The sequence below is a fragment of the Protomyctophum bolini genome, assembly GCF_963924005.1.
Source record: "Protomyctophum bolini genome assembly, chromosome: 8".
In the NCBI taxonomy this organism is placed as follows: Eukaryota; Metazoa; Chordata; class Actinopteri; order Myctophiformes; family Myctophidae; genus Protomyctophum; species Protomyctophum bolini.
The window spans coordinates 33,432,387-33,458,059 of NC_137869.1; the positions used below are offsets into that span (position 1 = coordinate 33,432,387).

Consider the following 25,673-nt stretch of genomic DNA (forward strand, 5'->3'; position numbering starts at 1 on the left):
GGCGTTGCTCTGCGAAGGTCACATTGCGTCATCCCAAAGCAACAGATTCTCAATTAACTTGCGCTCAAGCCATGGAACAGACTTGTTGAGAGCTTTATTATACCCCCCAGGTCACACTCAGAGCACTTTTCTTATTCCATGGAGGAGCACCAGAAGACACGGAGCATTGCAAATTATCTCTAAATGATCTACCTGTTGAGTGGATTTGACTGCTACAACGCAATACTGGAGCGCCGGATTATTCTACTTTGTCAAGGAATTTGAGGAGCTTCAACAAAAAGGCTATACTTGGTGGAGAATGATCGAATCGAAGAGATAAATTGAGGAACTCAACTTCATGTGCCTTGCCTTTTATTATTAAAATTTAAATAATTTGTGGACATGGGTAATGGAATAAACAAGGTACCATACATTGAACTGCTTTCAATAAGTGTTTGGAAAGAGAAAGTTTATAAGTTAAATATATATACTTATGATTTGTACATTTCTAACCTGAGTTTCTATCTTACTTAAGGTCCTGCCGGATCTCTATTTAGGTAACTACAGAGGTAAAGTGCCACCCACTTATTCCATGTAATTACTGAATAAAAATGATTTATTGTTAGGGCAATGCATGTAATAGTGTTTCAGTTCCTCTGTGAAGTGGCATGTGCATGGTGACAAGCAGCACTGATCTCTGTTTCTATAGACAATATGAACCACTTAAACCCTGCCTTGTTGACCGGGGTCCCCCAGGGGTCTATACTTGGTCCTCTCCTTTTTTCCTCCTACGCCAAAATCTCTGTTACAAAAATAGACGATCTACAAGCTCACAATGTGTCACAGTGTGTTATGACACCCTCAGGCATTCATGTTGATGCTGCTTTGTCAGCAGTTGGAGAAAATAGATTACTTTCATGGGTGGTTGTTTGTACACTCTGTTTGTACGCTCATGATTCTGGGAAGGGGTTCCCCCTTCACATGGGGGTGTCCCTACTCCCTATAGTAGACTAAGAACTGAGACTCTGTGATGAGGTTGCTGATCTTGTGTACCAGACAGTGGTAGTAGAAGTAGTAGTGGTTTTAATGTTTTACTTGAGTAAAAGTAGCAATACCACAATGTAAGTCCTGTATTCAAAAATTGAAAAAGGTTAGTAAAAGTAATGTAATTTTTCTAACTTTCTTAGAAAACATCCGATCTGCAACTATGGAGATCGACTATAGCCGAAGTGTAAAATAAGGGTTTTAAGTGGTTGATGTATGTTATTGTTATAATAATCAAATCAAATCTGCAATGTAACTACTAAAGCTAAAGCTGTCAAATAATTTTGCCTTTGGCTTTGAAAGTAGTATGTATATAAGTATACAAAAATAGAAATTCTCAAGTAAATTGTACAGTGTTTGAGTAAATGTCATTAGTTACTCTTTCACCACTAGAGATGGTTGGTTGTTGTTGATCTTGTGTACCAGAGACCACTGTTTATGTCTTGCAAGAATGGAGAAACTCTTTACATATAGGAAATGTTTGAGAAACAGTCAGGAAATGTATTAATGATGCTGTTCCATCCATTTCACAATTGCCACCGATGCTATATTGACATTGGAGCTTCGCTAACCATATAATATCGTAACATTTTAACAGCTGATGCGTGCGTGCTATCAAGCCGTGTTGCTTGGCTACCCTTTCCGACTAAACAATGCCGGAGATGAACAGTTTGTGTGGTGTAGGGTGACGGCCGACGGCCAGTATCCTGTCACCAGCTCTAAAAGAACATCAGCACCTCAGGATTCTCACATAATCCTATTTATCCTATAACAACAACACACTAGAGGACGTACACTTCATTATCTGACCTAGGAAACCTGTAAAAACCTTCTGCATGTCATGCCTAAACAAACATTGAACATTTGCATTTTACCGTGTTAAGATATCCATACTCTAAAACTTCATACTTTGCTGAAGTCTATAGACAAGACAGTTGTTGTTGTTCTTTTTTTTTAGGGTTTTGCCCTATCTGGGCATGTATAACCTCGCGTCACCACTCACCAGGCTTTCAGGGCATGTATAGAATAGATTGCATCAGCATGCTGAAACGTGCAAAGCATGAGAAACCTTGTCCTGGCCTGGGCACATCTGTCCTAGCTTGGCTTCCTTTTAAGATTGGAACATTAACCGTTTCTTGCTTTGGGCCAAGGTGCCCAACAGATAATCCAGAAATGCTGGTTTTATGGGGGGGTTTTCAGTTAAGAAATAAGAGCAGACCTATATATAGGCCATATTTGCTTGGGACATTATATGAGGAGTGTGTCTGTGTCATTGGCACATTTATTTAGTTGTTGGTTACGTGGGGTGATTTGTTATTGGAGGAAGGGGATGACTGAGGCATTTGATTTTTGCAACCCCCAGATTCTCAAGACAAGGATCTCCTGGATCGGCACAACATCACCCACATCCTCTCTATCCATGACAAAGCTGCACCCATCCTGGAGGTGAGAAACCATGTCTGTCTGCCGCCCCCTGGTCTTGACACAGTCACTGACCACATGCTGCCCACTGTAAACACCCAGGCTTTAATGCAAGCACACACACTGTGTCACACACACTGTGTGGTATTTTGGTATGAAGGGACAGCGGAAGGATGACTATAGTCTAGACTCTACTCTGTCTGAATCTCTTATGACCATGGCCTTTATCAAATCTCTCTCTCTCTCTCTCTCACACACACACACACACACACACACACACTCATTTTCAATTTGGCAGGTAAAGTATACTTTTGACTTGTAGTATCAATCTCTGGGATCACCTGTAGTGATCTGTAGTAGCTGAACATTATGCTAGGATATTGAGAAACTAAAGGATAAATAAATTATAAAAACATCCTGTTTAATTGAATAGTTTTTATGTTGAATTTTCTTTCCAATGACACGCATTCCTAAAGTGTCCATCGATGAATAGATATACCGTAATAATCTATTGTTATTTTGGCTTAATGAGACTGCAACCTGATTTGAAAGTGCATCTACTTTACAAGGGTTCTTGTTTTTCACATATTGCTTAATGCTAGATTAAAATGTTGTGCTTTGTTTATATAGGAGCATTGTACTGACAAAACTCACACTAACACATGATCACAGGGGAAAGTTCTAACTTGTTCTGGGTGATTTTCATTTTTATAATGTAGCCTAGTGCTTGTTTTGTTTCTTACCTTTATTTACCCAGGGGAGGTTCACCGAGGACGAATTATCTTTTTCAAGAACGCCCTGCTTCACATGCACGCACGCACGCACGCACACACACACACACACACACACACACACACACACACGGTTATTATGCAAAACAAAAAAATATTTGTTTAGCCATTCTTGCATAGATAAAGCACTTAAAGTGGAATAGTGGAACATCAGATGCTGAAAACAATGTTAGAACGTATAGACCAAGACAAAGATTTCCTTCTTTATTGTCACAGTGGCGTTTGAGTTTCTCTACTGCATATTACTTAAGTCTTAGATATAGAAGTGTTATATACACAGATATAGAGGTTCAATACTTGTCCGGGTGTTAAGTTCTTGCCCATCACTGTAGAGATTCAGGTTTGATTCCTCCATGGTCCATAGTTTGCCCAATTTCTGGGTTGTAAGCCGGCAGGGGAAGGCGATCTCTGTCGCTGCATAGGTTGGTCGATAGGCAGTGCCTGTTCAGCAGAAAGCGGTACTATTTGGGATAATTGCGTTTGTCAAGCGTTATGCCCTCCCAGTAAGACTCCTCACAGTCAGGTGAAAAGAATCAGGAGGCTCCTCAAGACCAATAAGTAGGGTCTGGCAGTGACAATGACTATGAGGGAATTGGTCATGACTAAAATTAGAGGACCCATCTGTTGACATTTGACCACTGTATTATCAGAATGCAGCTGACATCTTTACTTGCTTCTTTCGCGACTTTCATCTTTTCTCATTGAAAGCAGGCGTAAAAGCCATTTGCTTTCTCTATCCAATGGCTGTATGTATGTCAGCATATTTTCACTACGAAGAAACAGTAGTGCTAAAGAGAAACAGCAACTTTTACTACAGTATCACTACCCAGTCTGATCAACCACCAAAACCTTTAAAAAGGTTTCGCCACAAATTATGTGGCAGTCACACACTGGACATTGAACCATGCTGTCATTCCTTATCTGCCCTGCCTACTTATTAACCACATGAACTTTTCTTAATCAGGATTAAGAAAAGTTATAAAAACAAAAAATGCTCTTTATTGTGACGTGTTGTGACTTTGTAGATTAGCTATTTTTGCAGTAAGTTTAAGTGGTTAATGGACTTTTTGGTCACTGCACTGTAGATATTGAATTAACTAGTTACAAGACAGTACTCTGCAAGTCACTCAGTGACTTCAGAGTACTGGCCAGATGGACGTCCTATTTGCATATCATATAACAGTCAACCTGTTTAAGGGTTGATTTCTTGGAAGGTGGCTCAGCGTTTACAGACAGTGGAAGGGATGTTTTTATATGGCTGGCTGCACTGTACTGTTAAATGTGTGCTGTGTGTAGAAATTAAATGTAAAATATAATGCTCAATCCTTTTTCCATATTCTTCACGGGGAAAAAAGTACTTGTATAGCAGGCATGCAGTTGGGAATCTGTATTTGTGTTGGTGTGTGTGTGTGCATCCAGTACAGTATACTGAGCTATGTGTGATAGTTTGTGTAGAATGGACCCCTGTGTCTCAGTGTGTCCCAGAGGGCCCTGGGGTGATGCTGAGGTGTAGTCATTTAGGGACAAGGTGCTTTCTCTGTCTACTGGGGCAGCTGTCAGGTGCACATTACCCAATCTCTCCCCCTCTCTCTCTCTCTCTCTCACTCACTCTCTCTGTGCGAGTACACACACACACACACACACACACACACACACACACACACACACACACACACACACACACACACACACACACACACACACACACACACACACACACACACACACACACACACACACACACACACACACACACACACACACACACACACACACACACACACACACACACACACACACACACACACACACACACCCCGTGATCACTCATGGATGAACAACCTGTCCAGAGGATATCAGATTTGGGGGGCTGTCCAATAATATGAGGATACATACCCCTCAAATGGCCACGGTGTTAAAGCCTCTGTTCAAACTGGTATATTATTATTTATTATAAACTAGCCCCCCTCTCCCCCCATTGTGGTCGTGGGGGGTACTGCGCCCTGGGTGCATTTTCGCATTTTTTATTCACTAATACATTCATTATTAATTTATAATTTGTTAAGACCTCCATATTATTATGATCAATGCTTGTGTGAAAAGTGGGAGCGATTGGTGCAGGCGGTGAGGAGACACGGCAGTGTTTCTGACAGACATTCAGACAGACATTGACTGAATTGACTGTATTGTATGATGATGATGATATGATGATGATGATGATGATATAGGACTATAATTCATAATGTGACAGCATCTATTTTTTCTCCCACCAGGATAAGACATATTTTTGTATATCTGCTGGTGACCATTCTAAGCAAAACTTGTAAGTTACACACAGATGTATGACTATTACAGTATGTCTTGATCATGTAATGTTCTGTAGTAATTTATGTCTTTGTTGTTGTTGTTTGTTTTTCTCACCAGAGTCCAACACTTCAAAGATGTCATTGTGTTTATCCATGAGTCCCGACTTAAAGGAGAAGGCTGCCTTGTCCACTGGTGAGATAGAAATCAAATCAGAAATAGAAATCAAATTATATTGGTAGAATGTAAACAGCGTTAATACTATACTATACGTCTAAATATCACATGCAAAACAAAAGTGAGAAAGAAAAACAAATCCCAGTTGACTGATCGAGATGCCATTCACTTTGAAAATACATATCATATAATATGGCTGCTGAGCAACATTTCCTGTCTATGCACATTTATTTTACTTTATTACACTTTATTTTTGAGGTGCTGCAAATTATCATTTTAATGTTAACTTTTATTCCAGGAAAAAAATAAGCTCTTTGGGGGAGAGTCAACAGTCTAACTAAGGTTCATGCCATCTACTCTGATTTGGCACCTATTTACATATAACCATGCAGGAAAAGAAAACCAATTGATCAGCACATGAAGTAAAAAGCGTACTTATTGTGTCCTCCAGTGTGGCAGGTGTGTCCCGCAGTGTGACCCTGGTGGTGGCGTACCTCATGACAGTGACAGGACGGGGCTGGGTGGAGTCACTGGCTGCTGTGAGGGCAGCCAGGCCGTCTGCTGGGCCCAACTTGGGCTTTCTACGCCAGCTGGAGGAGTTTGAGAAAAATGAACTGACACAAGTGAGTGGTTTTCGTATATTAAAGACGGAGTGCCACAATTTTTGTATTTTTCCAGTTTGTCATGTGTCTATGAGGTGACAGTACTTCATTAGACACCCTGGAGTCGTTTTTATGTGCAATGGTGTATTAACTTTGTATTTAGGGCTTCTTCCTGGAGGCTGAACCCTTGACAGTCAGACCCCTAAACCCTCCCCCTTTATCATACTACTACAGCTGTGGGTGCGGCTTCAGTTCAGGTGGATCACCACACATCACCCACCAGTGAACCAGGCATACTTAATGAACTGGTGGGCGTGCCCACATAAAAACAACATTTGAACAAATACTGTACACTTTTTTGAAAAAATTATCCCTCCTTATATAACAATGAGACCTGATGATCATGTTTTAGGGTGGAAAACAATCACGGCACTCCATCTTCAAAAATACTAGACTGTGAACGATGGAACGATGGATAGATAGATAGATAGATAGATAGACATGCCCAAAATAGGGATGCCAAGTTGCCACTTTTATTTGTCCATTTATTTCATCTGCCAAATTAATTGTGTAAGTCTTTTCAGTCTCTAATGTTTTCTACTTCTGTTGCGTCCAGTATAGAGCATGGTGGATGGACAAGTATAAGTCTTTTCAGTCTCTAATGTTTTCTTTTCTGTCCTTCTACTTGTGTTGCGTCCAGTATAGAGCATGGTGGACGGACAAGTATAAGGAGGATACTTTCAACGATGACGAGGAGGTCGCAAACCTATTGGTCCGCAAAAACCAGGCCATGGCAAATGGTATTGCTTCTTCCCAACAGGCATGAGCCAGTCAAAAAGCCCTCCTGACAGACAATGTCCATCAACCCTGTTCAATCTACACAAGCGCAACCACTGCCTCCCACAGAATGGCTGTGAGAGGAGTTAATGTTGACCATTCAGCCTCTATATGAGCAGTGACTGTGACGTTCGGTTGAACTCCTATAGCGGCTAATTTGTCAAATGGTTCGCAACCTTTTCTGGATCGGACTCACTTGAAATTCTTGAAAGTGTTCGCGGCCCACCCATCTGACCAGTGTTTTTTTTATATATTTATATTTGTAATATATTTAAATTGTAATGTTTTGCCAAATATTTGTGAGCCCTCTAACAATATCCTCACGGCCACGGGCCACCGGTGGGCCCCAGCCCACAGCTTGGGAATCGCTGGGATAGTGTATGTTCAATGATAATTTGACTCTCACATATAGGGTAAAGTCAAGCCAATGCATGGGGGGTTTTGTGGTCATGGTCTCAAGTCTCTTTTGACATTATATAGCCCTGCCTCCAACTGTCAAAACAACATGCAAGGGCAGTCAAGCAGAACCCCAAAAGTTGGCCTAACACAGCAAAATGCTCAGTGTTGATTCAACTCTTAGTCTAGGCTATAAATTTACATTTTCTTGATGAATTAATACACTCTCGTATAGTTCAATTAACACCCTTTATTGTGCAGTTGGCCTGAATACACAACACTACACAAGCACATTTATATGCTATCCCCACGCTGTACTACATACTTCCCATGTAACTTATTGTGTTGTTTGATGAGTCTGTCATGTTGTGTGTAGGCTATTGGAATTGCTCTGAACAGTAGAAATATAGGCACATCATAATGTTTAAATCAATTATCTTTTAGTTTGCTTACTTTTTAACCTTTATTTATTTATTTATTTATGTCTGTTTTATTTTGTAAAGCGACTTTATATAGGCCTACCTATAGAAAAGCACTATATAAATTGGTTGTATTATCATTATTATTAAAATGATGTATTGGTCAAATCTGAAACATTCAACAATGAGAATCATTATTTCATAATATGTCTGCTTTTGGTCCAGTAGACTAACTATAACAAAGCACAGAGAACCCGTGGAAACAATGCATTTTACTAATATTAACTATATATTAGGCCTATTCGATGAATGAGTCTGCAATTCCCATGCAGTGCGCTGCGCGCACACTGTAGGGCCTACTCAGTGTAGCCAGCCTAATATCCGAAGTAGCATAATTTATCTTTTTCCTGAGGCGTGTATATGATTTATTTAAAAACCTATTGACATAAGGTTTGTTATTTCATGTTTCAACCATTTGCTTTTTTGCAATTTCAAAGAAGTGTTTCCGTCTCCCTCTGCGTCGAACACAACAAACACAGTTAACACACCGTCTATTATATTGTCATTTTCCACGTATGAGGTGCATGTTGCACGCATGAGCGCCGACTGACGCTGCTGAGGGTTTCCCCAACCAACCTACAGTAGGCTACAGAATGGCAGGTGCCTCGCCAAGCAGCATCTTCATAAAGTCTCCGCCCCCCGCCGTCGGGGATCATTTAAGTCGCCCCGCCGTATTGATGAGTTTCGGAGAATGATTTCAAAGTTGACGAGTTTCAGAGACTTGTATAAACCTCTAAACACCGAGACCAACAAGGCACGGCGTTGTGTCCGTTTTATTTGTTATGACTCGTAGTAGCCCACAGGGTAAAACAGCCAAGAACCCGATACTTGATTTATTGTTTTAGAGCAATAAAGTGACAACAGGACTTGTAGCCTATACGTGGATGCAGTTGGACTGTTGTTGCATCTGTTTGGTTTGGATACAGAGAGAACATGCACACTGACTCGGATTACGGGGGTTCTAGAAGCAGCGGGAACGGTAAACTACGGAGTTGGCTACTAGAGCAGGTGGACTGTGGGAAGTACCCCGGCCTGGTGTGGGAGAATGACGACAAGAGCATCTTCAGGATACCATGGAAACACGCCGGGAAGCAGGATTACAACCGCGATGAGGATGCCGCGCTTTTCAAGGTAAGGAATGTGTAGCCCTAATACGTTTCAGAGAGAGAGAGAGAGAGAGAGAGAGAGAGAGAGAGCAAGAGACACTGAACTGCACAAGCAGCACAACCTTTAAACTGGACCAGCTAGCAGTCCAAATTAACCCAGAGTCCAGACTATGATTCATATTTTTTATTTTGTGATTCTTCTCACAGAAAAAAAAATAAGAAAGAAAGAAAAGGAGAAAAAAGCCTGAGCTGACATGTAGTCTTAATCGAAATGGACCCTGCATGTCATGCAATTCTTGAGTAAATGTAACTCGGACTGTATAGCTATACAAATATATAGGACCAAATGGACCCTTTCAGGTCTGTAAAAAAAGGGGGTATCTAGGGTGATATATAGCCTATAATGCATGATGGGGGTCCTTGAAATTAAGAATCACTGAACTAAACTGGAACCCCGATCTATATGCATAATTAACTCTGAGGTTTGAGAGCCAGCTGTTTCAACTTGATACCGACGTCATGCCCAGACCTGCATGCCTGGGCTCTGTTTAAAGGCAAGTTTAACCCTAACCCTAACCCTATACCGACGTCTTTCCTGCAGGCCTGGGCTCTGTTTAAAGGCAAGTTTAACCCTAACCCTAACCCTATACCGACGTCTTTCCTGCAGGCCTGGGTTCTGTTTAAAGGCAAGTTTAACCCTAACCCTAACCCTATACCGACGTCTTTCCTGCAGGCTTGGGCTCTGTTTAAAGGCAAGTTTCGAGAAGGAATGGACAAGCCGGACCCGCCAACCTGGAAGACACGCCTGAGGTGTGCCCTCAACAAGAGTAATGACTTTGAGGAGCTGGTGGAGCGAAGCCAACTGGACATCTCAGACCCATACAAAGTTTACCGTGTCATCCCAGAGGGCGCAAAGAAAAGTTAGTCACATTATAGCACACCTCATGTTTCACACACACACACACACACACACACACACACAACCTGAGGACGATTCTACAAATGCCTTCTAATCATTAGTTATTTTGCATAATGACAAATTATTCAACTTCATTCAAATACTTTCAAGATTATTTCAAAAATGTTCAAAATGCAAAATCTGGATTAATTGATTAAAAAGTATGAATAAATAACTTTAGAATGCTTTAACCACTTATGGCCAAAACAAAGGTTTTAAATAGGATCTTGCATCACTACAGTAGTCGTTAATAGCATTTGTCTTGCACCAGTGGGTTTTGACACGGGCCAGTGAGCTGACTGTAAATAGAAACAGCCTCTATCCAAGTTGTCAGGCAAAGAGACCACCAGACTGACTACAAACAAACACTATATTTACTATTGAGCTTGTTATGATGTTGCCCATCTGAATGTTAATTTCAGTCTAATGGACTTGGGCTTTGCAATGTAGGACCAGTGGCGGAAAGTAACAGTATAAGTACATGTAGCCTACTCAAATACTGTACTTAAGTACAATGTTGAGATAGTGTTTCCAATTCCCAATGCTTTTACTTCTACTCCCCTACATCTCAGAGGCAAATATTGTACTTTTACTACACTGCAATTATTTGAAAACTAAGATCTACAAGCTCACTGCTTCAAAATATTTTTATAGATTTGAAAACTTGAAATGGGACCTTCTGTAAAAGTTGTACTTTTGCCAATAAGAAATGTGAATCCCTAGACTCCTTCAAAACCGCTCTCAAAAGTCCCTCCCCCTCCCCTTTATCCCCAATACTGTACACGTTTTTCTCCTTTTTTATTTTCATTTGACTGTATATACAGTAAATGATTTCCTTTTTTTCACAGAAGTGTATATTTGTACCTCTGTAAATGTTCTGATGAATTGAAAATGGAGGACCCTGATGTAAACAACTCTTAAGCTGCGTTCAGACTTGAATATATATTCGTCCCGTTTGTGCTGCGCCAGGTCGCGCCCGTTCGCGCAATTCTCGTCTTTGCATTGACTTTGTATGTAATCGCGCCGCTCTAACCATCCAAGTCTGAACGCACCTTTAGTGCTTTTCCTGGTTATATGTATCCAGTAGCAGTTTTTGTTATTGACCTGTACTTTTGTTTGAACTGTATACCCATTCTACATACTGTGAATACAATTTTTAATCAATCAATGCTGTTGGTACTTTAAGTACATTTTTGATGCCAATACTTTTGTACTTTTACTCAAGTATACATTTAGAATTCTGGGCTTACTTATTATATATGTCTATATTGCATATTTAAGTAGGCCTACTTTTTCCACCCCAGGACCCAGACAGGACAGTCCATTGAGTCCAGTGAGCTATGCCATGCACCCCTCTTACCCCTCAGTGCAGACTCAGGTAATTCTCCTGTATGTTGTGTGTGGTGTGTAAGGCTGGGTGGATATGACATCAAATCAATAATATATCACAATTATTTCAGATGTTTGCCTTGACTTAAAATTAAATCATGATTATTATTAATTGTGAAAATAGCAGATCTACAAGCTCACAGCAGCTTCGTGTTGTGAGCTTGTAGTTCGGATATTTGAGATATTTTTACGCCATCATTAATTGTACAACAAAGTAAAATACAGTGGTGAAACAGACTTATCGATTTAGTCGATTTGTTGATGAAAGACATTTAAAATTATACATTAGATAAAACTCGGTTAAGTCGGGCATTCCATTGGTCCTAAATATTGGTTTCTAACAGTACTATTTTCAGTTAATTGTCCAGGCCTAGTAGTGTGTGTGTGTGTGTGTGTGTGTGTGTGTGTGAGAACGAGAAGCCACATGGAGGTTGGATGTGTGAGAAAAGGTCAGAGGAGCCAATTGAGAAGGTCACAGGTTACACACTGCTTCCTCTGTCATGCTGTATAAATATGTGATCATGTCATCTGTGTGATCATGTGTGTGAGATCATGTGTTAACACCATGTTTCACTCCGCTCTCTCTTACTGTAGGTGCCGGGGTACATGCCCACTCCCGATGTGTGGAAAGATTATTTCCCAGAGCAGGCCTCCCTGCCAGTCCAGTGTCCCTATCCGCCTCGAAGCCTGTCGTGGCAAGGCCCATCCATGGAGAATGGTACGGTGCTGCTGGCCCTATCAGTTATGGAGAGCATTCCAAAAGGTGGAAGATATATTGTAGCAATACCACAATGTTACAAGTAAAAATCCTGTATTCAAAATGTACTCGGGCAAAGGTATTGGCATCAAGATATACTACGCAAAAATGTTTAAAATCTTTTAATCTTGACGCATCGTGAGTTTGTATTTTCAAATAGCCGAAGAATGTATATAAGGAGACACCCGTACACTGTCTTCTACAATATGTGCCACTGAGCTGTAGTGGAGTAGAAGTATTGAAAAATGTAGTATTTTACTTAAGTACAGTACTTGAGTAAATATACTTAATGACTTTCCACCACTGAATATGATTATAATTGCTGCATCAGTAGAGGGGTGCATACTTAGTTTAGACTAGTCATTGGTTAGACATGGGTTAAGGTTAGGTTTAGGTGTGCTGCCCCATGGGAGGTTAGGTTTAGGGTGAGGGTTTGAGATAGGTTGTAGTTATAGGACTAATGACCGGTCTAACCAATGACTAGTCTAAACAAAAAAACTGTCTAAACTAAGTACTGCACCCGCTGTACGTAAGTCTGTGTATGCACTGTACTGTAATTAAAAGCCTGCTATGTTTAGTTCTTATGGCTTCCCTGTGGATCGCAGACAGTCATCAGTCATCTATGTCAGACTTCAGCACTAGGTCGTCAGTCATATCCATTTCTGGGCAAAAGTTTCAGCCCAATCGACCTCCATTGACTTACTGTACATTATAAAATCAAAGCTCTTATCATCATACATCATCTCATTCCGGGCAATCACATCCTATGTCCAGCTTTTAATGTTTGTGTTTACACAAACACTCAAAACTGGCCATTCATTATCAATGGCATTTAATCAGAATCAGAGCCTATTTGTCATTGGACGATGCAAAAACGCTGATCCACGACATCAATGAAAGCAATAGAATACACCCGCACACTGTGTATTTGCTCGGTACATGAGTATTATCTTATTTAATGAAGCAACGTTTCGGTCCCTCCGAAGCCTGAGGAAGGTCCGGAGGGAACGAAACGTTGCTTACTTGCTTCATTAAATAAGAAAATTCTCATGTGCCGAGCAAATACACAGTGTGCGGGTGTATTCTATTGCTTTCAATGAAAGGTGCTAAAGTTTCATTATTATTATTAATGTTTGTTTTGGGACAATGAGGTAAAAATGGCCATTCATTATCAATGGCATTTAATGTTTGTGTTAGGACGAAGTTTGTGTTTACACGCACACTTAAAGCTGGACATAGGAGACCTCAAAAAGTGTGACACACAGCTAGCACAAGAGAGAAGCACAAACACACTACAAGCTCACAACGTGTCAAATTGCATTGTTGTGAGCTTGTAAATGGGCTGTGTTTGGTGAAGAGTTTGGTGGAGACAAAATCAGTCCAAGTACATAACCAACTAAGGTCCATTTGACTAAGTCTACTCTAGAGGATTTAAGAGGTTAAGCAGATGCAAGTGAATATAAGTAGGTCTACTGTAAATACCGGTATAAGTCTAGGTGTGAATGTATGTGACTGCACATTACAGCAGCAGAATATGATGTTTAGCATTGGTTTGGCCTGTGTTGAGCCCCTGCCTCTCTCTCTGTCTGTCATGCAGGGTACCAGTTCAAAGGCACCTTCTCCTACTCTTACAGCACACCAGATATGCAGCCCTCTCCTTACACGCTGGACAACAGCATGAGACCAACAGACACACTCTCAGGTATGTGCACGCACGCACGCACGCACGTACGTACAAACACACACACACACACACAAACAAACCTTATGAACCGTGTGGTTTATCTCTCCTATACACTCAGACTTCCGCCTGCATGTGTCGGTGTACTTCCGAGACACCCTGATACGAGAGGTGACCACCTCCAGCCCAGAGGGCTGTCACATCGCTCCATGCCCTGCCGAGGAAAAGCCTCACCTCAGTCCAGGGAGTCCGGAGCTCATCGCCCTGCCTGTGGAGAGCCTCTCTCGGACGGCAGAGGATTGTTCTCCAAGCCCGCCATCTGCCCTGGAAGGGGGCGTGCGACTATGGATGGCCCCAGACGGCCTCTATGCTCGTAGGCAGTGCCTGGAGAGGGTGTACTGGCAGGGAGGGATGTCTCCTTATGGAGACAAACCCAGCAAGCTGGAGAGGGAGGTGACCTGTAAACTCCTCCACACGCAAGACTATTTAACAGGTAAGACACATGGTGGATACTTATTCAAGCTAGTGATACAGTATGCAATGCTTCAATAGAATACAATCGATTATTTGCATAGAAAAACGATTCGATACAGATTATTTGCATTGCAAAACGATACGATACATAATCAATGTTGCTGTTTTCATTTCGATGCAGTTACTATATCGTTACACCCCTAGGAAAAGTGCATAGCACATAAATGCTATAGTCTTTCTCGCTGCTTTGAATCAGAGTTATCAGACCCAATGTACCAGATTTCTGTTATCACACCCGTGTGAAGTGAGAGGTGCTCTTATCATACATCATCACATTCCGGCCACTTTTCTGTCCTAAATCCAATCCAGCTAATCACTTGTGGCGTCCTCAATTTTCTGTTCTCACTTTTCATACTCAATACGTACATTGCTCATCCTAACAAATCATCCCTATGGGGTACACACAAACACACAAAGCTGGGAATAGGAGGGGCTAGTGCCCCTCAAAAACAATTAAATTGTTTTTACATCATTATGCAAAAACAATTCAATTGTTTTTGAGGGTCGCTAGCCCCTCCTATATGCACAGCTTGTGTGTATGTCCCAGTCCTAAGAGCACGCCATCTCTACATCAAAATGTAACGCCATGTAACAAAAGTAACAAAATGATTTGATTGGCTGATGTATGATGATGTATGATGATGAGAGCGCCCCTCAATGTGTGATTTATTTGAAGATGTTCTGAAAATAGCAGATCTACAAGCTCACATCATTTCACAAGGTGACACGCTGAGAGTAAATAGCCGATGCATATAGGATCAAAGTGGTTAGTGGTTAAACTGATTTGGATGCCATATCATTAAATCATTTAGCTGGGGATCCCCACGGAATCCCCCCCCAAGGACCCCTGGGGGTCGCCAGACCTTAAATTGAGAACTGTTCCCATGTCGAGTAAACAAGTCACGTGGCCCTAGTGCTGCCACCTCATCCACGCCCACCTGCAAAAACCACAGCTGTGTGACGCTGACAGCTAATTGTGCTGCTTTGCACTGACTACATGACCAGGACTTTCCAGTCACATATCTAGTCACATCACATTCACAGGAATTTCTGTCAAATGACCAATTTTTGTCCAAAAGGTCATACCCGACCCATTGGGACTATAGGGCTGGAACAGTTTGATTGTAAAAATAACAATCGATTTTGTGCATTTCATCACAGGTGAAAATCTTGAAAGGAATAAAATAAAAAAACATGTAATGTGACGTGTTGTAAGCATGCAGATCTGCTATTTTCACTATTTTTCGTCAATGTATAATTTCAAAATATATAATATATAATATTAAAAAAGTTTCTCGATAAATCGAAAAAGTAATCAATGGAATAATGGCTATAGAAAATAATGGATAGTTGCAGCACCTATACAGTACATTAAGCTTGTTTATGTCTCTCCTAACAGAGATACAGGGCTATGGAATCCACAGCCGACCGCTGCCTCGGTTCCAGGTACTGCTGAGTTTTGGAGAAGAGTTTATGGACCCCCAACACCAAAGGACCCTCACTGTCCAGGTAACTGTCCATTCTACTGCTCCTCACGTCAGATACACAAATGACCCCTTTTGAGATTGTAGATCTGCTATTTTTGCAACTTTTGAATTTGAATCCTGAAATGTAACAGTTTTGGACATTCGTTTCCACCAGACGAACCCATTTGAAGACACAGATTGGTTTGGTTTATTTGTGTGTGTGTGTGTGTGTATAATGTGTGTCAGTGCATGTCTGTCTATGAGGAACAACAAAGTGACAAAATCTTAAAAGTGAAATCAAGTAACAAAATCTCGGCGAAGCCTTTCAGCATATAGGGGTATATATACCTTTCTAGACAGAGAATTGATTTCATCCACTTTCTTCTCACAGGTGGAACCCATGATCGCCAGACAGCTCTTGTACTACACGCCGCCGCAGTCAGGTGGCCACTACTACCGCAGCTACGAGCACCCGGGAGTCACAGACCATATGGGCCCCTCAGAGGACTACCAGAGGGTCATCACACACCACCACAGTAACCTGCAGGAATGACCTCAGTGGTGCATGGGAAGGACAAGAAAGGACAAGATGAATGGGGAGACCATTCTGTGGATCACAAACTAGACTGAATGAACCCTTCACAGCTCGGTTTATGAGACTATGGGCTGTATTTTGCGTGTCTTAAGTACCAGGTCTTATTCCCTAACTTGAGTAAACTAAAGACCTGGAGGCGTGATCAATGCCATTTGGCTATTCTGAGTGGCCAAAGAGCATTGATCACGCCTCCAGGTCTTTAGTTTACTCAAGTTAGGGAATAAGACCTGGTACTTAAGACACGCAAAATACAGCCCTATAATTGGCGAACCCAAACTGTACTGAGACTGATATGGGACAACATTTGACCACTTAAGTGCTACAGTGTACAGTATACACCTACGATGAATAGTGAAGTACAAGCTCACAACACATCTTTACGCGTTGTGTTGTGAGCTTGTCGATTGGCTATACAATGTTTTGAAAACGTCTGAAATTTTTTGAAATTTTGTATAACTTTTTATAATGATATATACTGTATATTATTTTCAAACTTTCTATGACATGACATGGTTAAAATGTACAGGTTGAAAAGCACAATGTTATATTGTGTGTGGATTGTGTGTGTGTGTGTGTGTGAGACTGAAACAAGAGTGGCCAATTTCTACCATAACATTTTTCAGGATCTCAGGATTTTTATTGCAAATAAAACTGACAGTTATGATTGTACTAGAAGCTTGCGTGCCACAGGCGTGATCACATTTAACGACACGCATTCGTGTTGTGTTGTTTCTCCGTGAATGTCGTATGTGTGAGTGTGATACACACACACGTGTACATTTTGAACGAAGGCAGGCAGTGATGTGTCTTTGGCCACTGGTCGTGTTTTTTCCATGCTCACCGCAATCGGTCCACAGAAATGGAAATTGCAAACGCTGGCCCGCTGTCATTGGCCAGTATAGTCGCAGAACAACATAGCTGGGTTGAAAACACAGAGGTAAAGTCAGTGATGTATCATGGCCACAAAGCCCAGGTGTAACCAGCACTTCCACATACTCTGCATACGTAACGGTGTATGACTTGGCAAGTTGGCCATCCGAACTGCACACGAAGTGTGCAATCACAACTTGACTTGTCCATCTTCTCAATTGTATAGATTACTATAAAGGCTTGTTTGGGCAACTATTAGTGTTTTTATATAAATACTTTAAGCTTAAGACACCCTTTTCTATTCTTAGGACTAGGAGACTCTTAGATCAACACAATTACTGTTTAAACCAGTAAGACGCCCTGAGGTCGCGTGCACGCATCCGCCTGGGTGACAACAGACTGCTGATCAACATATGGAATGAATTCTGTAGTTCACAGAGACGATTGTGTGCAGTGCACATCTCGATGCCTATATTTAGGGTATTTAGAGTGTCTTGAGTGTACAGGGTTGGATGAGGGCCCAGGTAGGGCTGGGCCAAAAATTTCGGGCCTGTTGAGAACTCTAATTTTCGTTATTATATTATTGCAGTCGGCAACTGCGGCTGCAATAATAACTTTAGGGCTGGCCCGTCGAGAGTTTGAATGAACAGGTATCAGTCAAAAGGGAGACATGGAAGAGGAAGGACGGATGGGGAAGGATCAACATATGGAATGTCAGAACAGGTCAGCTACATATATGGAGATCTAAGGGTTTGAGGTCAGATGTAGAGTTGCTGGCCGGCTCCATATATGCAGATCTAGGTGATGATCCAGTCTTCTCCATGTATGGCTATCCAGGGTTTGATGAGGTCAGTGTCGTGATCTTCATATATGGAGATGGCCATATATGGAGCGTCAACCACATATGGTGGTGTGACGTGTCACGAGGCGCTATGGGCTGACAACCATATATGGAGGCATGAACTGACTGACGGACGGACAGGTTTTTCAGGTTTTCATAATAATCTGCGACCTACAGTCGCAATTATGATAGCAGAGATTCTACATGGGTGTCATTGGGCGAGAAACGATTTGAGACGTCACATACACCTTAGATAATCTTCGTCCACTTAACTCACAATGTATTGTAAATTCTATAGTTCTTTTCAGGTGTCATATTTTTGTATGTTTCTATCCCCCTCCGTTGCATTGTACAGTAGGCTACTGTTTTAAACAATAAATGGATGAAGCCTAAATAAGGATATTCATTTGTGTATGATCAATGTGTATATATGAACTTTACAAGCATGGTGGTGTATCATCTGTGTGTGTGTGTGTGTGTGTGTGTGTGTGTGTGTGTGTGTGTGTTGGGCGAGCGTGCTCGTGTACAGGAAGTATGTTTGCAATACAGGATGGTGGTGGTTAATCAAAAACATCATTATCATAAACAATGTGAATGACATCACGAGGGGAGGAAGAGGTGCGCTACACTTTCCGCCCTGTGCAGAGAGCACCTTCCTGGCTTCTGCATACACACACTAGACTAGAGTTCCATTTACATGGAAAAAGTCTAAAATGCATCGCAAAGATAAAAGAATGACGACATCACATCCCAGTGAAAAACGATGTATTGCATTTGATGCATGTCCTTACTGTAAATTACTCTGGATGAAGAGTGTCTGCTAAATGCCTGAATTATAGTACTGTAGCATTTATAGTAGTAGCAGTAGTCTAGTAGTGCAAACCACATTGTGAGCTTGTAGATCTGCCATTTTCGCTGAATGTTTTCCTCAGAATAAGGATGCGAGGGTTTAAATTCCAATACGCAGATTTCTTTCCTTCTAAACTGTACATATCTTTGTTCAGTACACGTATAATCTTTTGAGATATGCGTGCTTTCCTTTTGGATTAGATTTTTAAGTCCAATATGGCCATGCTGTGTACCAACTATTGGTCTCAATGATTTACATTTAGGGGCGAGGATGTCAGAAGAAATGTTTAGGCCGAGCCTGAAATTAAAGGCATACATCTCAGTTGATAACAATACACAATTCACTGCTGTGGGGTTGTTTGTATATCTATGCATTAACTAGAGGCCACCAAATAACTTGTATAAATAAATACTTTTTCTAACCTACTATCAACTTCAACTCTGCAAAGAGTTGAAGATCTCTAACATCCTAAGATAAGTTACGTTCTGTCATATTTCACCGAAATCACATTGCCTCGATTAAAGCCAGATCAAAGTGAACATGTTTTTCTGGGGCCTGTCACCTTGTCTCCTGAACGGAACAGAGTTCTGGTGAAAAACTCCCCTCTTCACCTCAGTTACTGTAAACAGAACCGTCAGAGGACGGATGAGACTTCAGGCTTTGAACCTGCTTTTGTGAATGAATAACGTGGGTTGACAGCGAACTTTAGAACAGAGAATCAAAGCATCACAGCATTCCCCGTCTGGGAAAACATGACACCAAAGAAATACTGATTTGTCAATACCAGCAGAGGTTATTTAGGAGAGATTGTCAACACAATCTAGGTCTTACATTAAAATGAGTAACTGTGACTACAACCTATTTTTTTGTTTAGTGTTTTAGTCGGTGGCTGCTGCTGCATTTTCTCATGTGAGGTAGGGGTGTGGTGGTCTCCTCCTGTCTATGTTATGTCTGAGAGACCTCACAACAACAGTCCCGCTGGTTTATTTCATGCGAGGTTCACAAACGTATCACTAGGTCTTACCTTGTCCTGCTTGCCAGGAATGAGGTTTGAACATTATGTGGCATTTTTGAAGCAAAACCGTCTGCTCCACCCTGACATACCCCACCCGGTTGTGCACTCATCCACCACACCCTAGGACATATTGTACTCACTCAATCTACTCCCAGAAGACCAGTTTGTGTGTGTCTATGCTGCATGAACCAATGGGCAGGATCTTCAGAGATGAATGGCTTGTGGTAAACCTGCCCTTGTTGCACACACAGTGTGCACACACACACACACACACACACACACACACACACACACACACACACACACACACTAAAGAATAATAATGTATTATTACATAAAGTATTTATGGTGTGAGATTTTGTGTCTTTATACACAGCTAGCATAGTGCATGCTAGTTTGCAGACCCAATACTCACTGAAGACATTACTATTCATTCATACATACCCAGACACCAGTCACCACTGAATAGCTGTGACATCTGAAGTGAAGGAGTGTGGGGAAAAAAGCAGTGTCAGGACAATGGGGTGATAAGCTACCAAGGACGAAGCAATTAAATCCCAGCCATGTTAAGACTGTCTTCTTTTATTTTGCCATTGAGATGGCAAGGGACAAAACAGCACCACCTTGAAATCGACAACAAATCCCAAATGTAAAATTTAAGACGATGGTCTATGGTCCACATTTCCCTGAAGGACAGACCACGGTCTTTCTCTCTGAACCATAGTCACCGTGACATAGCCAGGTGTTCCGACATTACCATAATCAACATGGATCTGTCACCCAGGGACTGTTCAGACCAATAACACTGAGATCTGATCTGTGACTTCAAAGTTGCAACGTGATTAGATGTGTATACAGGCAGGTGCTCGTATAGCATAAAGTTGTGAGTAAAGACGCTGAAATAAAGCCTGATTTATACTTAGTTGCCCGCGAGTGACGCGTTATAAGCTTGTACATCGGATATGTTTGGTGCACTCACCCGTGTACAACCGAGAATAAGTCAGCCGTAAGTAGAGTAGAGTCCTAGAGTAAAGTGAAATGATTGGATGAACATCCATTGATACATTGCACATGAACGAGTGAACACATGAGATAACAGCTTCATCTCTTGATGGGCAGGACGGAGGAGGGCTGGAAACAGGTCAGCTGTAACTGCATGCTGCTCTTAAACTTGTTCAGCAGCTCTTCCAGTAACCTGGGACGGAGGGCAGAGAACCACACGGACAGATGCCGTTTGTAGTTAGAAAAGCAGTGGACACGACCGCTCTCATGGATACAAAATGGAAGATAAATTGCGTGCATTGGATGAAACGTGTGTAAAAAAAGACTCACTTTTTGTCTGCTCCACTGTGAAGCTGGGGAAGGGCCTCCAAAGCCATTTTGAAGCTGTCACTGGAAGAACAATACACTGTTAAATCCATTTAAAATAAGGGACACATGGGGAGACAGGACACGCAGCATGGCATCAAGCAAGCATCCACAACACATGTTCACAATATAGGTACAAATACACAGAAAGAAGTCATGATACATGTATAAGTGTGTGCATGTGTGTGTGTGTGTGTGTGTGTGTGTGTGTGTGTGCGTGCGTGCGTGTGTGCATGAACCACAGCCAGGTTGCTTTCACTTCCTTTCCAATAGCCACCAAGTAACCTAAATATGGATTGTCATGTGGGATGTGTGACTGCTAAAGATTTATGTGTGTGACATACAGTGCCATAAATCATTGTGTGTGTGTGTGTGTGTGTGTGTGTGTGTGTGTGTGTGTGTGTAGTACTTACTTGCTTTCAGCATTAAGGTAGGAAGATATGGCATCTCTCAGAGCGCAGAGTTCAAGGCGGGCCTGACAAGTGCAACAAGAGAAGGGGGTGGGGGGTGAACAGAGGACAGATGGAGTCAAGCGTTGAAGCCTTGGCACTGTTAGGGTTAGTCACTTTGATTAGAAGAACCTGACTGATTATTACAACAGGTAAATCCCCCTCACGTCTCACAGTAAAGGGTCTTCATAGTATTACTCTCAGTGGCAAACTGCTGCAACTATGTTTGTGTGTGCATGTGTTTCCATTCTTGAAGTGGCATGCACCTTTGATTCTAGCTTAGAAGAAGACCAAAGTCATTAATTACCAGCCGCTCCTCCAGACTATCACAGAGCTAGGCTATAGGTGAAATCTAGGACATGTACATAGGTTGGTTGTAAGAGGCGTCCAACAACTTGGGATGCCAAAAAAAGCAGCTAAACGGATTGCAACATTCTGTGCAATCTCTTCTACCATCGGTAGCGAAGACGCTGTTACTTGTACCCCTGAAGGGTGTGTGGGTAATTGTCTGGGATTTGCTGATTGCATTCTGTACAGCACCTTGTAAATATTTTTGTCCTTGTATTGTATCTCTTATGTGGACATAAATAAATGATGAAAGTCTACATGTGCACACCTGCAAGGCTCCGTTTTTGCTGAAGGAGGACACACACTGCATGAGGCGACTCAACTCGTCCGCCACGGACTCAACGATTTTGGACAAAACCCTGGGAACCAGCTCCTTGGACACTGTGAATACCTGAGAGACAGACAGACAAGACAAACAGTCAGATAGACACACACACACACACACACACACACACACACACACACACACACACACACACACACACACACACACACACACACACACACACACACACACACACACACACACACACACACACACATATGCAGAGATATACAGAACAAGATGGGCAGATCGACATGGGGGAGATGAGGAAAAAAGGTAAAACGATAGATAAATTGAGACAGATGGGTGGAGAGAGTCAGAGCGAATAGGACAATGCATGTCATATATGCTTCGTGGACCGTCACGTGACCGAAATAGTAGATACTAGATATATAAACTCACAACACGTTGCAACCGCGTTGTTGTGAGCTTGTAGCTTGGCTATTTTTGGTGATTTGATGTATACTTTGACTGAAGAGAGGGAGAGAGAAAGAGCATCACAAAGCCAACAAAACGTATATGACTATCGTCATCGAGCAGAAACTATATATATTATTTTTTTATTTTTTTCGTATGTGAATATAACTGATCTACAAGACTAGGATATTTTCACCATTTAGAAATGTTTTTAAAAAAGTATATAAAAAAAGGTTTGGACCTCCGATATAGCAAAAGGTTTTGAGCTAGGCTTGACTGAGGAGCGAGCACAGAGAAATAGGGTGTACTAATGAGGTAGTGGTTGGCTGGTGAGTCGTACCTCAGCGTGAACTGTGATGATGTTGACCAGTGCTTCCTTTAAGTAGTTCCTCACACCTGAGAGAGGGAGGTGTGAAAGCACAATGGAAAATAACTCATTTATTAAAGAGTGCGGTTTCTACTCATAGGTCAACAAGTGAAACTATCATATCCTAGAACAGTGGTTTATCAATCCAAAATGTTCCTCTTTCACAAGAAGTCCCGCCAAGAGGATGTACATCACACACACACACCCCCCTGCTGCTAGACTGCACACACTCAATGGTGCCTTGTTAGGCCTTGCAACAATCACCATACTTGATAACACACACACACAAGCTCAAGCATGTCACTTTACATCCTGTGTGCAAACATAAACCACAATATACACACAAGTTTCACCTGAGCTTGGGGCACACATCCGGCGCAGTCACACACACACACACACACACACGCGCAAAATCACATGCACAGCACCACAACAAAAAAACTAAGCATAGCGTAGAAAGGCCAGGGGAATGTCAGAATCATGTTTGAGAAAGTCTGAGTAAGTAATTTCAGTAGGTGTGTTTACAGTAAGACTTCAAACAGCTGTAGCCTACTCTACATGACATGAACCACACACACATCCTGACCCTCTAAAGGCAGCTCTCCACCTCAACGATGTCGCTGGCGGTACGTGTTGGAACTTGGAAAGCATCTGTTGCCAAAAATCAGTCAGATAGTCAGATAGTAGCAGGCTTGTTGTTGAAAAAGACACCAAGCCGTAGGGCTATTTCTGGCACCATAGTAGCTGTCAGTCGGTGTCGACTGCCAGTCTGTAGTAATCTGTAGTGTACTGTCTGTTTGGTGGAGAGCTAGACTGCCAGCCTCCTGCAGGCCGATGCTGCAAAAGGCTGACACTCACAGGCATAGAGCCCATTTGTCATGAGGCTAGGGCTAATTTCCACCCAGACTGTGCAGCAAGTGCATGTGGAATAGGTGTACCTGTAGGCGTCTGGCAGTCCCTCCAGTCAAAGTAGCCGGCATAGATGCCTGGCTCCAGGGAGCCTGCGATGGGGTCGGCCCTCCTCTCAATGTAGGCGTCAAACAGCTTGGCGTCCAGCTCCCTCACAGTCTTCAGACTGACCTGATTACACATATTTAACCACATTATTGCATTTTTATCCTTTATTGTATATGATCTATAACTGCGCTGCGTTGCATTACACCAATACGTTGCACAACAACACTTTTCCCCCAAACATGGATAAGCCTTTGATTTTTCATATCATCCACATGCATCCATTATTATCCATATTATCCATTATTTAAGATCAAAGACACATGTCTTTGGACTTTGTATGTGGGTTTGCGGTGTTGATGTTGATTTTCTGTATCTACCTCGGCATCAGCATACCATTTTAAAATGCAACATTGGGTTACTTGCTACCATACTGCAAATCAAAATATTGTTGACCATCTTTATCTGTTGGATCTGTGCTCTGTGATCAAGGAACCAGAAGTATGGGTTTCACCGCATGGTGAAACAACTATCAAAAATCACACTTTTTGCACATATGTGCAAAAAGTGTGATTTTTGATAGTTGATAGCATATATTATATGCAGTATGAATGCAAAGAAAACTTCAAGCCATAAAACTTCTGTCTAGAAGAATTACAGGTGTTGTCGGCAACATTGTCTAGGTCTAGTTTTTTAGAAGGCTGACAGGAAACGGGGAGAGAGAGATGGGGAGTGACATGCAGCAAAGGCCGTCGGGATCGGGACTAGAACCGCAATAGGTTCCTGGACCGCTACGCTAGCGGGCCAGGCCAACAATGTCTGATCACAAACAACTGTGTTGGCATGGAGGAGTGTTGAACCGCTGCTAATGTGAAACATGCTGTCAAACATTCTACATGCTGGTGGAATGTTTTATATTCCACCGATGTGATGAGGACAAATCCTTATCAGCAACATCGCATCAAACATATCTCTGCTGTAGGGGAGAAACTACCTAACTCAGGAATCAGGAAATGAAAATACATTTTTCAGGAAATGAATAAAACCTTATTTTTATAGCAATAAATATACGTAGCAATACTGCCTCATAAAAGTTGGTATTGTGACTTTATATATTCTAAATTACGTGCATGAGAGGGGGAGAGGTGGTGGAGTTAGCTGCTTTAGCAGACAGTTTGAGGGTCCAATGGAGTTGTCCAATAATTAAATATCAGAGGTTGGACAAAATTGGATTATTTTGTTTCTCAACGGACAGGACATTAGGTCTACTAGCCAGGATAAAAAAATCTACCCTAATCTGCTCAATAATCCAATTTTGTCCAACCTGAGAGGAACTTTGGACTATTAAGAGG

General features: G+C 41.8%; 4 protein-coding genes across 6 annotated transcripts in view; 2 read left to right on the forward strand and 2 right to left on the reverse strand.

Moving 5' to 3' along the window:
• The window catches only part of LOC308319678 (ubiquitin-conjugating enzyme E2 E1-like), a 33,393-nt gene extending 28,069 nt beyond the window's left edge, over positions 1 to 5,324 (reverse strand). Inside the window, exon 1 of the mRNA XM_080769801.1 lies at positions 5,320 to 5,324. The gene's annotated coding sequence lies outside the window, so the exon portion shown is untranslated. The remainder of the gene's footprint in view (positions 1 to 5,319) is intronic.
• Positions 16 to 8,146, forward strand: LOC308319680 (dual specificity protein phosphatase 22-B-like). Of its 2 annotated transcripts, none has more exons than XM_080769804.1 (7): positions 16 to 402; positions 515 to 548; positions 2,387 to 2,469; positions 5,510 to 5,559; positions 5,661 to 5,735; positions 6,169 to 6,340; positions 7,025 to 8,146. In XM_080769804.1, the coding sequence occupies exons 1-7, from the start codon at positions 382 to 384 to the stop codon at positions 7,046 to 7,048; spliced, it is 459 nt and encodes a 152-aa protein (XP_080625930.1). In that variant the 5' UTR covers positions 16 to 381; the 3' UTR covers positions 7,049 to 8,146. The 2 variants fall into 2 exon arrangements, with proteins under 2 accessions (XP_080625930.1, XP_080625929.1); XM_080769803.1 differs by having other exon boundaries at positions 24 to 402; positions 7,020 to 8,146.
• An 818-nt stretch (positions 8,147 to 8,964) lies between these two features.
• LOC308320209 (interferon regulatory factor 4-like) lies at positions 8,965 to 16,475 on the forward strand (the record flags this gene model as incomplete). Its single annotated transcript, XM_080770527.1, has 8 exons — positions 8,965 to 9,162; positions 9,871 to 10,057; positions 11,400 to 11,473; positions 12,079 to 12,202; positions 13,839 to 13,943; positions 14,044 to 14,415; positions 15,856 to 15,965; positions 16,314 to 16,475. 8 exons carry the CDS (start codon positions 8,965 to 8,967, stop codon positions 16,473 to 16,475), a joined length of 1,332 nt encoding a protein of 443 aa, XP_080626653.1.
• A 4,180-nt stretch (positions 16,476 to 20,655) lies between these two features.
• The window catches only part of exoc2 (exocyst complex component 2), a 50,312-nt gene continuing 45,294 nt past the window's right edge, over positions 20,656 to 25,673 (reverse strand). For both annotated transcript variants that reach the window (XM_080769798.1, XM_080769799.1), the window contains exons 23-28: positions 24,306 to 24,447; positions 23,341 to 23,396; positions 22,527 to 22,649; positions 21,875 to 21,936; positions 21,426 to 21,485; positions 20,656 to 21,288 (exon numbers count right to left, since the gene is read on the reverse strand). In XM_080769798.1, the coding sequence (XP_080625924.1) occupies positions 21,195 to 21,288; positions 21,426 to 21,485; positions 21,875 to 21,936; positions 22,527 to 22,649; positions 23,341 to 23,396; positions 24,306 to 24,447 (537 nt within the window). In that variant the 3' untranslated portion in view covers positions 20,656 to 21,194. The remainder of the gene's footprint in view (positions 21,289 to 21,425; positions 21,486 to 21,874; positions 21,937 to 22,526; positions 22,650 to 23,340; positions 23,397 to 24,305; positions 24,448 to 25,673) is intronic.

Bases quoted from the DNA above. Each gene is read 5' to 3' on its own strand.
- LOC308319680 (XM_080769803.1), top strand. From the start codon at position 382: ATGGGTAATGGAATAAACAAG. The intron at 5,736-6,168 runs GTGAGATAGAAA...TGTGTCCTCCAG, and splicing joins GAAGGCTGCCTTGTCCACTG to TGTGGCAGGTGTGTCCCGCA. The intron at 6,341-7,019 runs GTGAGTGGTTTT...TGTTGCGTCCAG, and splicing joins AGAAAAATGAACTGACACAA to TATAGAGCATGGTGGACGGA.